This window comes from Dasypus novemcinctus, chromosome 18 (assembly GCF_030445035.2).
Source record: "Dasypus novemcinctus isolate mDasNov1 chromosome 18, mDasNov1.1.hap2, whole genome shotgun sequence".
Taxonomy (NCBI): domain Eukaryota; kingdom Metazoa; phylum Chordata; class Mammalia; order Cingulata; family Dasypodidae; genus Dasypus; species Dasypus novemcinctus.
The window spans coordinates 75,753,499-75,771,428 of record NC_080690.1 but is presented as its reverse complement, the minus strand read 5'-3'; the positions used below and the strand labels follow the sequence as shown (position 1 = coordinate 75,771,428).

The 17,930-nt window shown below is 39.8% G+C and overlaps 1 protein-coding gene across 2 annotated transcripts in view; it reads left to right on the top strand.

The window, feature by feature from the left end:
- LOC101428609 (zinc finger protein 665-like) overlaps positions 1 to 17,631 on the top strand; it is a 67,188-nt gene extending 49,557 nt beyond the window's left edge. Inside the window, exon 3 of one of the 2 annotated variants that reach the window (XM_058280737.2) lies at positions 9,463 to 17,631. In XM_058280737.2, coding sequence (XP_058136720.1) covers positions 9,463 to 11,696 — 2,234 coding nt within the window. In that variant the 3' untranslated portion in view covers positions 11,697 to 17,631. The remainder of the gene's footprint in view (positions 1 to 9,462) is intronic. The other variant, XM_058280738.2, reaches the window with a different exon arrangement.
- The last annotated feature ends 299 nt before the right edge of the window (positions 17,632 to 17,930 follow it).

Sequence of the window (17,930 nt, the reverse complement as noted above, 5' to 3'; positions counted from 1 at the left end):
ACTGGCAACAACAGAAGCGGACGAAGAAGAACATGCAGCAAATAGACGCAGAGAGCAGACAACTGGGGGGTGGGGATGCGGGGGGCGGGGGGGAGGAGAATGGGAGTAAAATAAATAAAATAAATAAATCTTAAAAAGATATAGGCATTTGGCTGATCTAAGTATCTTAAAAAAGAAAAGATACAGGCAGACAGAATGGATAAAACAATATGTCTCATCCATTTGCTGCTTACAAGCTTACAAGAGACCCACCTTAGATACAAACAGGCTGAAAGCGAAAGATTGGAAAAAGTTACTATATGCAAATAGTAACCAAAAAAAAGCAGAGGTAGCTATACCAATATCGAAAAAAACAGGCTAAATTCCAAGAAGTTATAAGAGATCCAGAAGGTCATTATATATTAATAAAAGAGACAATGTGTCAGGAAGATTTAACAACCATTCATATCCATGCACCTAACAGGGTGCCCAAAAATACATGAGACAAGCTCTGGGAAAACTGAAGGGAGAAATAGACATTTCCACATTAATCATTTGAGACTTCAGCACACCACTCACATCATTAGATAGAACAACTAGACAGAAGATCAACAAGGGAACAGAGAAGTTGAACAATATGATAAATAAGTTAGGCTGAACAGACTTATACAGAACATTGCATCCAAACACACCAGGTTATGCATTCTTCTCAAGTGCCCATGGAGCAGGATGGATCACATATTAGGGAACAATGCAGCTTACTTTTTAAAAATATTTATTTATTTATTTATTTATTTATTTATTTATTTATTTATTTATTTACTTACTTATTTCTCTCCCCCCTGCCCCCCAACCCAGTTGTCTGCTCTCTGCGTCTATTTGCTGCATGTTCTTCTTCGTCCGCTTCTGTTGTTGCCAGTGGCACGGGAATCTGTTTCTTTTTGTTGCGTCATCTTGTTGTGTCAGCTCTCTGTGTGTGCGGCGCCATTCCTGAGCAGGCTGCACTTTCTTTCGTGCTGGGCGGCTCTCCTTACGGGGTACACTCCTTGCGTGTGGGGCTCCCCTACACGGGGGACACCCCTGTGGCACGGCACTCCTTGCACGCATCAGCACTGTGCATGGGCCAACTCCACACGGGTCAAGGAGGCTTGGGGTTTGAGCCGCGGACCTCCCATGTGGTAGACAGATGCCCTAACCACTGGGCCAAGTCCGCTTCCCACCTATATCTTTTGGTTGGTGAGTATAATCCATTCACATTCAATGATATTACTGTACATGCATTTTTTAAAAAGATTTATTTATTTCTCTCCCCTCCCCATTCTCCCCATTGTTTGCTCTCTCTGTCCATTCACTATGTGTTCTTCTGTGTCTGCTTGTATTCTCATTAGGCGGCTCTGAGAGCTGATCCTGGGACCTTCTGGAGTGGGAAAGAGGCGATCATTCTCTTGCGCCACCTCAGCTCCCTAGTTCATTTTGTCTTTTATTGTCTCTTCTCTGTGTCTCTTTTTGTTGCGTCATCTTGCTGCATCAGTTCTCTGTGTGGGTGGCACTCTTGGGCGGGCTGCACTCCTGCGCGGGGCAGCACTCCTTGCTCGGGGGGCACTCCTGCACAGGGTGGCACTCCTTGCACAGAGGGCATTCCCGTGCAGGGCGGCATTCCTTGTGTGGGGAGCTCTCCTGTGTAGGGGGCACTTCTTGCACAAGGCAGCACTCTGTGTGAGCCAGCTCTCCACATGGGCCAGCTCTCCACATGGGTCTATATGGTAGACAGGAGCCCAATTACTTGAGCCACATCCATTTCCCATAAATGTGTTTTTTTAAATGTTACATTAAAAAAAATAAGAGGTTCCCATATACCTCCCACCCCCCTCATCCCACTCCTCCCACATCAACAACCTCTTTCATCATCGTGGGACATTCACTGCATTTGGTGAATACATTTTGGGGCCCTGCAGCACCACATGGATAATGGTTTACATTGTAGTTTATACTCTTCCCCTGTCCACCCAGTAGGCCATGGCAGGACATACAATGTCCTGCATCTGTCCCTGCAGTACCACCCAGGATGACTCCAAGTCCTAAAAATGCCCCCACATCATATCTCTTCTTCCTCCTCCCCACCCTCAGCAGCGACCCTGGCCACTTTCTCCACATCAATGCTATAATTTCTTCCATTACTAATCACAATAGTTCCATAGTAGAATATCAGTAAATCCACTCTAATCCATACTCTATTCCTCCATCCTGTGGACCCTGGGATGGTTATGTCCACTCCACCTCTTTATTGAGAGGGGTCTTAGATTCCACGTGGATGATGATCGTAAATGCATTATTTACTTCCACCATTTTATTCTTTGGTTTTCATATGTCATCATATTTTTGTCTTTTTACTCTTTAGCTTATCCTTTCTGCTGTTCTTTCTTTTATACTCTCCTGCAAGCCTCCCTCTTCTGTCTTTTTCTTTCAGGCTGTAAGGCTTCCTTTAATATTTCCTGCAAGGTGGTTTCTTTGTTACAAACTCTCTTAGTCTTATGAACATTTTATACTCACCTTCATATTTTTTTTTAAGATTTATTTTATTTCTACCCAACCCCTCATTGTTTGCACTTGCTGCATCTGTTCACCTTCCTTGTTGCTTTTAGGAGGCACCAGGATCCGAACCCAGGGCCTCCCATAGAGTAGGGAGACACCTAATCACCTCAGCCCCCTCCACTCCCTGCTTTGTTGTATCTCTTGGTTGCATCATCTCATTGCATCAGCTTGCTGTGCCAGCCTATCACATCAGCTTGCTGCCTTGTGTGTCTTCTCTAGGAGGCATCAGGAACTGATTCCAAACTTCCTTTGAGGTAGGCAGGAGCCCAGTTACTTGAAGCACATCTGATTTCCCTCACCTTCATTTTTTTGAATACAGAATTCTCAGCTGGCAATTTTCCTTTCAGTATCCTAATTCTCCCATACCACTGTCTTCTCATCTCCGTGGGTTCTGATCAGAAATCTGCACTCTTATTCAGTGTCCCTTGTACGTGATGGTTTACTTCTCCCTTGCTGCTCTCAGGATTTTCTCTTTATCTTTGACATTTGACATTTTATGTAGTATGTGTGTTGGAGTAGGTCCATTTGGATTTATTCTCATTGGGGTATGGTGTGCTTCTTGGACATATACGTTCATTTCTTTTGTGAGAGCTGGGAAATTTTCAGCTATTATTTCCTCAAATACTCTTTCTGCCCCCTTTTCCTTCTCTTCTCCTTCTAGAACTCCTACGATAAGTATGTTGTTGCATTTTGTGTTGTCATTCAACTCCCTGAACCCCTGCTCAGTTGTTTCCATTCTTTTCTCCCTGTTCTTTTGTCTCTTCAATTTCAGCTGTTCTGTCTTTATTATCCCTTTCTTTCTTCCATCATCTTGAGTCTGATTTTGTATGCCTCTAATGTGTTTTTGGACTCACATATTGTATCTTTCCTTCCCATGAACTCTTACCTTTCTACTCAGGATTTCAAATTCTTTGTGCTCACTCCATGTTTTCTTGATATTGTTCATTTCTTTAGCCATATTGCCCTTTTTATATACATTTTTTTTTAAATTTATTTTTCTTTATTCCCTTCTTCCCCCAGATGATTCACTCCTCTGTCTGTTCATTGTTTGCTTGCCTTCAGGAGGTACTGGGAACTGAACCTGGGACCTCCTACATGAAAGGTGAGTGCTCAACAGACTGAGCCACATCTGCTCCCTGTGGGCTGTGGTGTCTGCTGGCTGTTGCCTCTGCTTGTTGTGGTGGAAGCAGAGGCTAGCTTGTTGTGGTGGGAGACAGTATGTAGCTCTTTTGCGGCAGAAGGTGGCATCTAGCCCTGTTGTGGCAGGAGGAGTCATAAAGCTCTGCTATGGTGGCATCTAGCTCTGTTGGAGCAGCACATGGCATCTGCTCATTGTCTTTAGGAGGAACCAGGGCCTGAATCCCAGGACCTCCCATGTGATAGGTGGGTGCCCAAGTGGTTGAGCCACATCCATTTCCCCATATTTTCATTCAACTCATTAATTTGAATTTTGAAAGTTGCGCACATCTCATTAATTGTCTCAAATCCTCTGTTTCTTCTGGGGTTTGATACATACGTTTTCATGGCACTCATTCCATTTTTTTTAGTATGGATTGTAATTTTTTGCTGATGTCTAGGCATCTGATTAGGATGGTGAGTTTATACAGGTGCTTAATTTCTCTCTGTTTTGTAAGGATTTTAGTGGAAGTGGGCTGTGTTTTACTACTGTTCTTTGGTTCTTCATTCAGCCTGTTCTGGGTTTTTAGGATTATCTCTGCTAGTTGCTCAAATCTGGGCCCTGGACCCAGTAATGGGCTTCAGAACCTCTTCCGAGGCCTTTGGGAAGTTAGCCTGTAAAGGCCAGAAAAAACCTCTCACTAATTTACCTTTTTTTCTTCCCCTGTCCCTCCCCCACCCTGCTGTTTTTGCTGTCTGTGTCCATTTGCTGTGTGATCTTCTTTATCTTTCTCTTTTTGTCTTCTCTTCTTGTCTTTCTCCTCTAGGATTCACCAGGATTTGATCCTGGGAACCTCTGATGGGGAGAGAGGTTTGCTGTCATTTGCCCCACCTCGGTTCCTGGTCTCGGCTGTGCTTCACCTTGGCTCTCCCCTTCGTCTCTCTTTTGTTGCAGCATCATCATCTTGCTGTGTGACTCACTTGTGCAGTCACTGGCTTACCATGTGGACACTCAGCTTGCTACATGGGCACTTGGCTCACCGCACAGGCACTCGCATGGACACTGGCTTGCTACACGGGCATTGGCTCACCAAGCAGGCAGTCATGCAGGCACTTGGCTTGCCATGTGGGCACTCATGTGGGCATTTGGCTCACCACGTGGGCACCCACATGGGCACTCAGGTCATCAGGCGGGCACTCTGCTTGTCATGTGGGCGCTGGCTCGCTGCACAGGCATGCATTCTTTTCTTCTTTTTCACCAGGAAGCCCCAGGGATTGAACCCGGGTCCTCCCATATGGTAGGCAGAGCCCTTATCACTTGAGCCACATCTGCTTCCCCTAATTTACTTAATTTCCTCACGTGCACTTCCTTGGACTGCCCAGAGGTGGGACTCTTTGAACAAACCTCTCAGTTCAACGCCTGGTCAGAGTACATTCACTGTAACACATACCAGATCAAAGTGATAGAGTATCCTGCCTGGAGGCTCAGAGCCTCTAATTCAAACTTTCTCAGAGGCAGTTTCCAACTTTTGTTGGCACCCCCCTCCCTTTTCTCAGGTAGGAAATAATTCCTCTCTTCTCTATGTCCTCAAGAACCAGTCCCAGTCAGTAGAGAGGAAGATTGAGAGGGTTGGATCTCTGTAGACCTTGCTGCCTTCCAAGCCAGTGGCATGGCCCCACCTGCTCTGTTCCTGGGTGTTTTTAAGTCATAGTTTTGCCATTGTGGTTCTTTTCCTTTGTGCCTCTCTCTTCCGTGTGGTGTCCTGCTTTCCCTGGTGTCCTAAACCCCAGAAGATTTTTCCCAGACTATCTCTACTTGTCCTCTAGCTGTTTTTCCGGGAGAGAAGAGAGTCCTATTTCTTTCTAGTCCGTCATCTTCCTATTTTTCTGCCTTTCTTTTTTCTTTTAGCTATCATAGTGCGTGTGAAATGATTTTTTTAATTGTAGTTTGCATTTGCATTTTCCTGATAACTAAGTTGATGAACACTTTTTCGGGTGGTTATTCAATATATATATATATCTTTGTTGGAGAAGTGTCTGTTCACATCCTCAGACCACATATTAATTGGATTGTTTGTCTATCAGTTATTCAGTTGTAATAGTTCTTTGTGTGTTCTAACTACAATTCCCTCATTATATATATGGCTTTCAGATATTTTCTTGAATTCTATGATTTGTCTTTTCACTTTATTCATGGTGGTCTTTGAAGTTGTTATTTATTTTAAACAAAGCTCCATATCCACCAAACTTATATTCTTTCTCCATTCCCATCCTCTTGTAACCTCTAATCTACTTTTGACTCTGCAAATTTACTATTTCTAGACATCCATTGTAAGTGACATGGTAGATTATTTGTCCCTCTGTGTCTTGTTTATTTCTCTGAGCATAATATTTTCAAGGTCCTTCCATGTTGAAGCATGTCTCAAAATGTCATTCTCTCTTACAATTAATATTCCATTATGTGTATTATACTATATTTTCTTTATCCATTTAACTGTTGCTGGTCATGAGTTCTTTCCACCCTTTGTGTACAGTGACTATTGCTGCTATAAACATTATTGTACCAGTATCTATTTGAGACCAAGTTTTCATTTTCTTTGGGTTTATTTCTAGAAGACAAATTGCCGAATCTTTGCTGGAATTCTGTCTTTGATTTTTTTAGAAACTACCATATTGTTTTCTGCAGTGGCTGTACCATTTTACATTCCTACCAACAATGTACTTAACCTTCAATTTATCCATATCCTCTTGAACACCTGTTGTCTTTTTAAAAATTTTAACTTAATTTTTAAAGAGACTTTAGATTCCATAAATGATACTTAGAAAATATAGGGATATTCCTATATCCCACCCCCTCCCCCTCCTACAATTTCCACATTAGCAACATCTTTGATTAGTATTGCACATTTGTTCCAGTTGATGAACACATATTGAAGCATTGCTACTAACCATCATCAGTAGTTTACACTTAGCACCGAGCATTTTTGTAAGTTTTGACAAATGTTTAATGGTGATATCCATCATTGCAATGTCATTGAGAACAATTCCAGCACCCCCAAAATGCCCTGTTACACTTATTTTTACCTCCTCCCTCCCCTCAGAAACTCTGCCTTTATATCAGTGACACAAGATCGTCCACTGCTAGAATAATAATGTCTACTTTCATCCATAGTTGTATTTCTCCCCTATGTTTGTTCATTCCTCAATCTCGAGGATTTTGGGGTGGTGACGCCCACCCTGTTTCTGGATAGCAGATCTGCTGAGATTCAGGGCTTAACCAGCATGTGAACAGACTGAAGATTTAACTCTCTGGTACATACATTTAAAGAGTATAGTGCTAATTGTAGGTTTGTATAAAAGGGGCAGAAGAGCCAATGTACAGGGAAATTTATATGAGTCTAACTCTGGTACATTGGGGAACATATATTCCAAGTAAGGCTCACTGACAAGGTGCTGAATTCCTGAGATTGTCTGCCCTGCCTATAGTGTCTAGGTGCCTCTAGAGTCCTCAGGAGTATCCCTGCTTGAGGCACTGTTTACTGTGGCAGTCAATGGGTCCTCCTGTCATGTGCATAAGCATAACCTCTGGAATGACCTCCCGACTCACTTTGAAATCTCTTAGCCATAAAAACCCTTTTATCAAGGTATTTTTCCAAATGCATTGCTAGTTGGTACTTGGTAATAATCCCCTGGTACCAGGGAGGCTTTTGCCTGGGAGTCATGTCCCATGCTGGGGAGGGGGCAAGGTAGTGAGTTTATATGCTGAGATTGGCTTAGAGGCCACATTTGAGCAATAAGGGGAGGTTTCAGGGAGTTACTCTTAGACAATAATACTAGGCTAAATTTCAGTTACCCAGGAACAAGATTCATAAGTACAGCCATCAACATCAAGGGCTTCGTGTATTGGGGCTGTTCTCCTTTGCTAGGCACTGCCCATGTACTCTAAGGGTTCTTGCCGCTCTACTGGAGAATGTAGCAGGAATTCCCAGGATGGGAATTCATTATTCTTGTGGTTTTTGTGTAGGTCTCCACCCACCTAGACAATACCCAGTGTACCCTTGAACATATTCATATTCCATAACGGCAACCCTCCCCACACATCTCCATACCATTTACACCCTGTGCCAATGATCCCCTGCTACAGTTGCAACCCTTCTGCAATCCAAAACCTCCCCAAAATAAAAAATAAAAAATATTTTGTGTGATCTATGTACTTTAAAAAAAAAAGACAATAAAAATACAAAAACAAAAAAGAATAAAAATGAGAAATAAAATAACTTAAAAATAAAATAAAAAGTAAAATATTTTTTAATCACCATAGGATACACCCCAGTGTCCTTTTTTTTTTTTTTTTTTTTTTTGGCTTTATTTTCAGAGATGCTTTAGATTATAAAAAAATCACACTGAAAATATAGGGAATTCTGCTAAATCCCACCCCCTCCCCTTCTCACATTTTTCCTACTGATAACATCTTACATGGGTATGGTACATTTGTTGCAATTGATGAACAAATATTATAGCATTGCTACTAACCATGGTCAATAGTTTACCTTATGGACTGCATTTTGTACCATATACTTTTATAGGTTTTGACAAAATTTATAATGGCCTGTATCCCTCATTACAAGATCAGGCAGAACAATTCCAATGCCCTAAAAATTCCATATGTTCCATCTATTCCATTCCCACCCACCCCAATCCTTCCTTGGGACCTATTGTAACCACTAAGTTTCAATTTTTGAAGAGTAAGCTTCATAGTTACATGCATTAATATTGAGGGTTTGACATATTGGTCTATTTTACTTTATTAGGTATTGCCTATATTCCCTTGAGATTCTTGCCCCTCTAATTGGGAACATAGCAGGACTTTCCAGGATGAGAGTTTAATATTTTCTCGTTTGTTGTGTGGGCCTCCACCCACTGCAATAACACACTATGACAAGATGAATATTTTCATATTCCAGAGAAGCATACCATAGGTGCACCCTGTCCCACATATCACCCCATGCCTAATGCCTTGCAATAGTTATGTTCCCCTGTGATATCTGCCAAAAGAACATTCTCACCATTGTAGTTTTAACCACAGGGTTGGAAAATCCCAGAGTTCTTTATAAAAGTTGGTTTTTATCCAAGATTAATATTTCAGCCATCAGTGATTCTTAACTTGTTTTTCAATTCTCATATTTTATGCTGCTCCTAGAATAAAATGTTGCAAAATGCCTTTACTGGATGGATAAATAGCTGTTAGTTTTATAATAACTTCAGAATTTTTTTTTCTTATTCCTCCAGTGGTTTTTGTAAAGTTTGTTGTTCTTTACAAAAGTTTTTTGTGTATTATTTACATTATATTGCAAATTCTGTGCCTTAGTATTTCCTTGCATACAGCAATTATGCAGTAGATAGTCTATAATCAAATATGTTTCTCTCCAAACATCAGATATCCATATGTCCACTGCCAACTGATTTGTGGTTTTTGATGGCAGTGGAAAAATACTCATTGTTTCAGGACATACGTAAGTTTACATAGTGTGAATGGATTGATCATAGGGTATATGAAGCTAAGCTTCAAATAAAAGAATTTCAATTACATGTAATCACCCTTTTTGAAGGATCCCGGTCTCTGTGTTCCTAAACATTTGAAGACCATGATGGAGAACTTTTAAAATTCTGCTCACTTTAAATATCACTTTTGGTGTAATAATATGTTTTCCAATGCAATATATTCATGTTCCAACTCTAGTTAATAGGAAGCTTATGGTCTTTTTTATCTTTCAGAAATCCCTCCTAAATGTGAAATCAAGGTATTATTGCCAAAAGAGGACATTAATATGGGAGAATTATGCCAACCAGTCATATTGCAAAGACGTGAAAGCCGAGGCATTGAGGATTTTGACATCAGGGAAGTCTGGAAAGATATGCATAAATATGAGATTCTGCAGGGATATGGCAAAATTAATTGCAAAAAACTCCCTATTACCTACAATAATGTCGCTTATAGAAAAGATCAAGGACATATAAAATCCTGCAATAATTTCCCTCTAAAGCAGAGTGCTTTTGTTAGAAAATTTGCGTATGAATACTTCAAATATGACACGACATTTTTAAGGAATTCTTTGACTCTAAAAAATACTATAAGCTATGCAGGGAACAAGTATGTCAAATCCTTTGAAAACAGAGTTGAATTTCAGTCAGATGTTGAAATGCAGAGATTTCAAACTGAAGAGAAAATTTATGAATGTAATCAAGTTGAGAAGTCTATCAAAAATTATTTCTCAATTTCACCACTTCAACAATTTCCTCGTAGTGTCAAAACCAACGTTTGCAATAAATATAAGGTTTTCATGCATTATTCATTGCTTGCACACCAGCAGAAAACTCACATTAGAGACAAACCATACAAATGTAATGAGTGTGGCAAAGCATTTAACAGGTTCTCAAACCTTACGAGACATCAAAGAATCCATACCAGAGAAAATCCATACAAATGTGTTGGATGTGGCAAGACCTTTAGGCTCTGGTCTAGCCTCCAGAGCCACCAAAGAATTCACACTGGAGAGAAACTTTTCAAATGTAATGACTGTGACAAGGCCTTTAAGCGATGGTCTGGCCTCTTGATCCACCAAAGAATTCATACTGGAGAGAAACCTTACATGTGTAATGAATGTGGCAAAGCCTTTAATCGGTTCTCATCTCTCTCTAGGCATCAGAATAGACATACACATCTTAGAGAGGAGCCACACACATGTAATGTGTGCGGCAAGTCTTTTATCCATAGTTCAAGCCTTGTGAGACATCAGAAAACTCATACTGGAGAAAGACCACACAAATGTAATGAATGTGGTAAGTCTTTTAGGCGAAGGTCAAACCTTGTGGAACATCAGAGAATTCATACTGGTGAGAAACCTTACAGATGTAACGAATGTGACAAGGCCTTTAGGCTACAGTCTAGCCTCAAGAGACACCAAAGAATTCACAGTGGTGAGAAACCTTACAAATGCAATAAATGTAGCAAATCCTTTAAGCGGTCCTCACACCTTTCTAATCATCAGAATACACATGCTGGAAAGAAGTCACACAAATGTAATGTGTGTGGCAAGACTTTTATGCATAATTCACATCTTGTGAATCATCAGAGAATTCATAGTGGAGAAAAACCACATAAAGGTAATGAGTGTGGTAAGGCTTTTATGAAATGTTCAGACCTTTGGTGTCATGAGAGAGTTCATACTGGAGAGAAACCATACAAATGTAATGAATGTGGTAAAGCTTTTGGGCGAAGATTGTATCTTGTGGAACATCAGAGAATTCATACTGGGGAGAAACCTTACAAATGTAATGAATGTGACAAGGCCTTTAAGCAACGGTCTGGCCTCAAGACCCACCAAAGTATTCACACTGGAGAGAAACCTTACAAATGTAATGAATGTGGCAAAGCATTTAGTCAGCGATCACCCCTCTCTAGACATCAAAAGACACATACACATCCTAGAGAGAAACCCCACACATGTAATGTGTGTGGCAAGGCTTTTACGCATCGTTCATGCCTTGTGGAACATCAGAGAATTCATACTGGGCAAAAACCTTACAAATGTAATGAATGTGACAAAACTTTCAGGCGGCAGTCTAACCTTAAGATACACCAAAGAATTCACACTGGAGAGAAACCTTACAAATGTAACAAATGTGGTAAAGCCTTTAGTCAGCGGTCACCCCTTTCTAGACATCAGAAGACACATACACATCCTAGAGAGAAGCCACATGCATGTAATGTGTGTGGGAAGGCTTTTATCCATAGTTCATGCCTTGTGGAACATCAGAGAATTCATACTGGGGAGAAACCTTACAAATGTAACGAATGTGACAAGGCCTTCAGGCGACAGTCTACCCTGAACACACACCAAAGAATTCACACTGGAGAGAAACCTTACAAATGTAATGAATGTGGCAAAGTCTTTAAGCAGTTCTCACACCTCTCTAGACACCAGAATACACATACACATCATGAGTAGAAGCCACACAAATGATCCCTGTTTATTCATTTCTCCTTATGAATGAATATACACAATAAAGGAGAAAAAACATTTTTAAATAACCAAGTAAATTCACATGTTCTGTAAAATAATTTTAGCTAATTAGTAGTATGTACCAATTTGTATATAAATTTGGTTCCAAAAAAATCAATTTGGATATTGAAAATAACTGCACATCTTCATGATATTTAGTCATCCAATCCATGAACATGGAATGTCTTTCTTTCTAATTGATTATTTCTTTTTTGATTTTTTAATATTGTTTTGTAGTTTTCTGAATATAGGTCCTGTACTTCTTTGGTTAAATTGACTTCCAGGTATTTGAGTCTTTTTGTTTCTTTTGTCAATAGAGGGTTTTTTTTTCCTGATTTCCTCCTCAGATTGTTCATCACTAGTATACAGAAATGTTACTGATTTTTGCATGTTGGTCTTATATCCTGTCACTTTGCTGAACTTGTTTTTAGCTCAAGTAGTTTTGTGGTAGACATTTCAGAATTTTCTAAATATAGGATTATGTCATCCACAAATAGAGTTTTACTTCCTTTTTTCTTGTTTGGATACTTTTTTTAAAAAAAAAGTTTTCTTAAATCTTACAGGTATTGTTTAAGGGACAAACACACAGGAAAGTAGGCTACAGTAAAGATGTCTCCTATTTTGTAACAGTTAAGAAGTCACTTAGATACTTCCAGGTACTATCTTCAGTGATGTTTCTCATCTTTATTTGAGGATTCCAGGAAATATTCAGTGCCTACAATTACTACAAATGCAGCATATCCCATTTGAATCCTTTCAGTAATGCACCAATGAAAGAAACATTGGTTTGTAAAGCCACACACATATCTCCAAGCTTCCTTGTGTCCCTATGGATCCCTTAAGCCTTGTGAAGCCAGTTTCTCCTGGATAGCTTCTAATGGTGTTCCTTGTATCTTTTATTGTTTATAATCTGAAAGTTCCATTTCATTATGACCATGTTCAGGTCCATGACCATGGGCCATGCCTATAAGAAAAGAATGATCTGACAACAATATGACCTCTCAAGACTCTCAAATTCTATTTGGATACTTATTTATTTTTTTCTTGTCTCATTGCTCTAGCTAGAACTTCTAGCACAATATTGAATAACAGTGGTGTCATTGGACATCTTTGTCTTTTTCCTGGTCTTAGAAGGAAAGTTTCCATCTTTTTCCCGCTGGCTATGATATTGGCTGTGGGATTTTCATGTATGCCCTTTATCATACTGTGGGCTATTCCTTTTATACATATCTTTTTATAAGTTTTTATCAAGAATGGATGATTTTATCTAATGCCTTTTCTTTTCAAGATGATCATGTGGTTTTTGTCCTTCAATTTGTTAATTTGTTAATATTAGATGGATTGATTTTCTTATGTTGAGCCACACTGGCATACCAGGAATAAATACCACTTGGTTGTGGTGTACAAGTCTTTTGAAATGCTGTTGGATTTGATTTGCAGTATTTTGTTGCACTTTCTTTACAGCTTTGTTCATTAGATTGGTCTGTAATTTTCTTTTCTTGTAATATTTTTGTCTGGCTTTGGTATTAGAATGATTTTGGTTTCATAAAATGTGTTGGGTAATTTTCCCTCCTGCTTTTTGGAAGAATTTAAACAGGATTGGTGTTAATTCTTTTTGAAATGCTTGGTAGAACTCACCTGTGAAACCGTCTGGTCCTGGATTTTTATTTGTTGGGATATTTTTGATACCTGATTCAGTCTCCTTTAAAAGTAATTGGTTAAGTTCCTGTATATCTTGTACCATCAGTGTAGGTTGTTTGTGCATTCCTAGGAATTTGTCTCTTTCATCTAGATTGTCTAGTTTGCTTGCATACAGTTTCTCATGATGTCCTCTTATGATCCTTTTTATTTCTGAGGGGTCAGCCATAAATTCCCCCCTTTCATTTCTGATTGTATTTCTTTGCATCTCCCTTTTTTTTTTTTTTTTTTTGTTAGTCTCCCTAAGGGTTTGCCAATTTTATTGATCTTCTCAAAGAACCAGCTTTTGGTTTTGTTGATTTTCTCAATTATTTTTCAATTTCGTTTATTTCTCCTCTAATCTTTATTATTTCTTTCCTTCTGCTTGCCTTGGGAATGGTTTGCTGTTCTTTTTCTAGTTTCTCCAGTTAAGTTAGATCTTTGATTTTAGCTTTCTTTCTTTTTAATAAAGGAGTTTAAGTTTATAAATTGCTTTCTTAGCACTGCCTTCACTGTGTCCTACATGTTTTGATAAGTTTGTTCTCATTTTCATTCATCTCAATATATTTACTTATTTAACTTACAATTTCTTCTTTGACCCACTGATTGTTTACAAGTGTGTTGTTCAGCCCCCACACATTTGGTAATTTTCCCCTTGCCCGTTTGTTATTGATTTCCAGTTTAATTCCATTATTATCTGAGAAGGTTTTTTGTATAATTTAAATCATTTTATATTTATTGAGACCTGCTTTGTGACCTAACATGTGGTCTATCCTGGAGAAAGGCTATGAGCACTTGAGAAGACTGAATAACCTGCTGATTTAGAATGTTCTGTGTATGTCTCTTTGGTCTACCTCATTTATCATATAGGTCAAGTTCTCTTGTTTCCTTGTTTATCTTAATGTCTAGTTCTAATGATGTGAATGGTGTGTTGAAGTTACCATTATGATAGAGCTGTCCAATTCTCTCTGCAGTTTTGTCTCAATATTTTCTGTCACCCTGGATAAATGCTTGGATATTTATGACTATCATTTCTTCAGATGGTTTGTCCATTTTATTAACATGTAACAGCCTTCTGTATCATAACTTTTTTTGCATGTGAAGTCTGTTTTGTCTGATAGTATAGCTACCTCTTCTCTTTTTGGTTACTGTTTGCCTGGAGTATCTTTTCCTAATTCTTCACTTTCAGCTGATTTGTATTGCTGAGTCTAAGGTAAGTCTCTTGTAGGCAACATGTGGGTGGATCATGTTTTTTAATCTGTTCTGTTAACCTGTATCTTTTGATTGGGGGTTTAATCCATTCACATCGATGCATCTTTTACTTCTACCAGGTTATTCTTTGGCTTGTATATTTCATATTTTTGTCTTTCATTTTACTCCTTTAGTTATTCTTCCAGAACTCAAGATTTCTGAGAAGCTGTTCCCAACCTTTGTTGGCAGCACCTTCTTTTTCCCAGATAGGAAATAATTCCACTCCACTCTGTGTTCTCAGCAATCAGCCCCAGCCAGTAAGGAGAGTGTTTGATAGGGTTGGATCTCTTTAGTACCATGTCTGCTCCCATGGCAAACAATGGCAGTACTCCAGCCAGTCTCAAATGGCTTGTAGGACACAGCAGACCAAATTTGTTGGCCAAAAGCCGAATCAGCCTTAAGGTGCATTCCTCTCCCCTTTCCTGGGGAGGTGGAGCCTTGTGACTCCCTCTGTCTATAGCTGAAGGGCAGAGGCTGTAGGGCTCAAAGCTGTCTGCTCTGAGGTTGGTGGATGGGTGCCTTTAGCTACACCTTTTACTCGGTTTTCTTATTGATACTCTTCACCCCTCTTTTGTGTGGCCAGCCTTTCCCTGGTTTCCTAAACCCTTCGACATTTTTTTTCCAGGCAATTTTGGCATGTTCTTTAACTATTTTTCTGAGAGGGAAGTGAGTCTTGTGTCTCTGTAGTTCTCTACCTTCCTGGAAGTCCTCCAGTGTATTTTTAATTTAATTTACTGTGCCTTCCCATAAGATCTGGGAAGAGAGTACTGGGGTACCATATGTACACTTTTCACAGAGGGATTTAGATGCTGGCTCTTTCTTTTCTAAGGGCTGAGATTTTCTTTGTCTCATCATTAATCACAAAAATCTTGTTTGATGGCAACTATAGATGGACAAAAACAAGGCAGAAAAGAGAACTGATTTAGTAGATTTGAGGTCTATCTTTACAGTTCATTTGTGTCTGTATATTTCTTTTTAATATGTGAAAGTAGTGAAGGACCTCAAGGAATGGAAGAGTGGTAGGAGATACTGACAATGCACAGGTTTCAACGAAAATGACAAAAATCTACTCAGCAAATTGAAGTTCTATAATCCTCTTTATCAGCATCATGGTCCCAGGAAATTGTGAGGGCCAGAGGGAACATGCAGGGGGAGGAGTTTCCCCAACTCTTCTGATCTCTTCTGAGAAGGGAACCCATAAAGTGGCACCAGGTCCAAGTCAATTGCTGGTTTTAGGACTTATTTTAAATGGAATCTGGACTGAAGATGTTCTGTTAGGGCCTGCAGATCCCAGAAAGGCAGAGAGAACCATTTATTCGATGCAGATTCTGGGAAAGGCTGGGCTCTGTGACCATAGGTGTGCTACCCTGATGTGTGAGCCAGGAATTGCCCATTAGGGGCCGCTCCACCTTCATCTTCTGGGCGACCCTGTTTGTGGCTGTGCCCACAGTGGTTCTGGGTATGCGGTCCCAGGGCCTTGCAGTGGTTCTTGACATTTGCATCCAGGAAAGTGCTGGACTCAGGCTGAAGAGGGCCACCCTGCCTGCACCTGCATGAGGGCTTGGATTGGAAGGAGGAGGTGGAAAAGGGGGAAGAGGCCAGTAAGGGTCCATAAGAAGTAGGGAAAATTGGGTGGAAGGACTGGCTTGTACCACAGATTGTGATCACAGGCAGACCAGTACTTTGAAGCTTCAGCCTGTAGGGTGGGGACTGACAAGAATCTAAGCAGGTATTCAGAGGTGCAGCAACCAAGTTGCACCTGCTCTGGTTTGGAGAGTTTGGGATAGGGCAGGAGTCTGTGCTGAGCAAGGATCTAGTGTGTTCTTCAGAATGAAAGTAGAGTAGAGCAGGCTTAGCTCAGCATTTAGTGTGCCTGCTTTGCGTATACAAGGTCCTGGGTTCAATCCCTTGTACCTCCTTAAAAAAAAAAAAAAGTAGAGGTCTGTGGGGGCACAGTTAATTTGTTTTGTAGATTCTTGAAGGTACAAATTAACATTAACCCACAGTAAGAATATGCCACTGTGATCATGCACCACTCCTAAATCTCCAAAAGACCCGGATAATCACCATGTGTACAAGTCAACTTGCTCAGTAGCCCCTGTTCCATGATAGGCATGAGAGCAGAAGACAGAAAGACACATTCAATGTTGAACATATATCAACAACTGTTTCCATAAAAATGGTTCTTGACTAATCAGTAGGGAATTTGATGTCATGATTTAGGCAATAGAGTATGAAAATATCTCCTTCATAGATTACTGATTGAGGAAAACAATTCCATTAGAGAATAAGCCCATGAAGACATATTTACATAGATTTTGAAACAAGAATAGAATCTATTATTGGAAGTATTTCTGTGTTTATATGTCTCTCCATCTCCCTCTATTTCATTGCATAAATACCTTATTAAAATTGTTTATGTATTAATACATTACTTTTACTGACAAAATCACCACAATTTAGCAGTTTAACACAATACCTGCATAATCCAGGTTCTCAGAGCAGAAGTATTTTGGGCTTGGCTGGTTACCCTGCTTAGAGTATCACTGGGCCTAAATCAAGGTGTTGGCCAACCTCGGCACTAATCTTGATGCTCTGGGGAAGAATCTACTTCCAGCATCATTAGGGTGTTGGCAGAATCCATTTCCTCCTCCCGCTTTCCATGTACCCCTCCTCCCCATCAGGATATATATCCTCATGCTTCAAATCTCTTACTTCTGCCAGCTTTCTTGGGCATCTCCTTCCTAAGATTATTATTTTGTGCAAATCTACATAATCCAGGCTAATCTCTGCAACTTCAGGTCAGGTGTTGAGTTAACCTGCACTACAACAGCAAAACCCCTTTGCCATGTATAATATTCATAAGCGACATCTCTCCAGGTTTCTCCTCTAAGTCCAGAGCTATACAATCTTTCCTTCTCCTGGTAAGCACCTTTGTCTATTTGTACATCCTCTCTTCTATTTTTCAAGTTTGGCCATTTTTTAAAATTCCAGTTGTCTGGTGAACACTTCTACATTAATCACTGCATGTTTCCCAACTGTCAGCCATTTGTTCTCATAAATGTGACTTCAGGGTATCCAGACCATGCTTTTTTTAGGTTAAAGTCCCCTGCCTACATGAGCTCAAACATAATAATCCCAAATCCCACACTAAGTATAATTTTCTATAATTTTTATATTATTATGTAAAGCTTTCATCTTATTCAAGGAGATTATTCAGGTGTGAAGATCTGGAAGGAATTCCTAAAACTC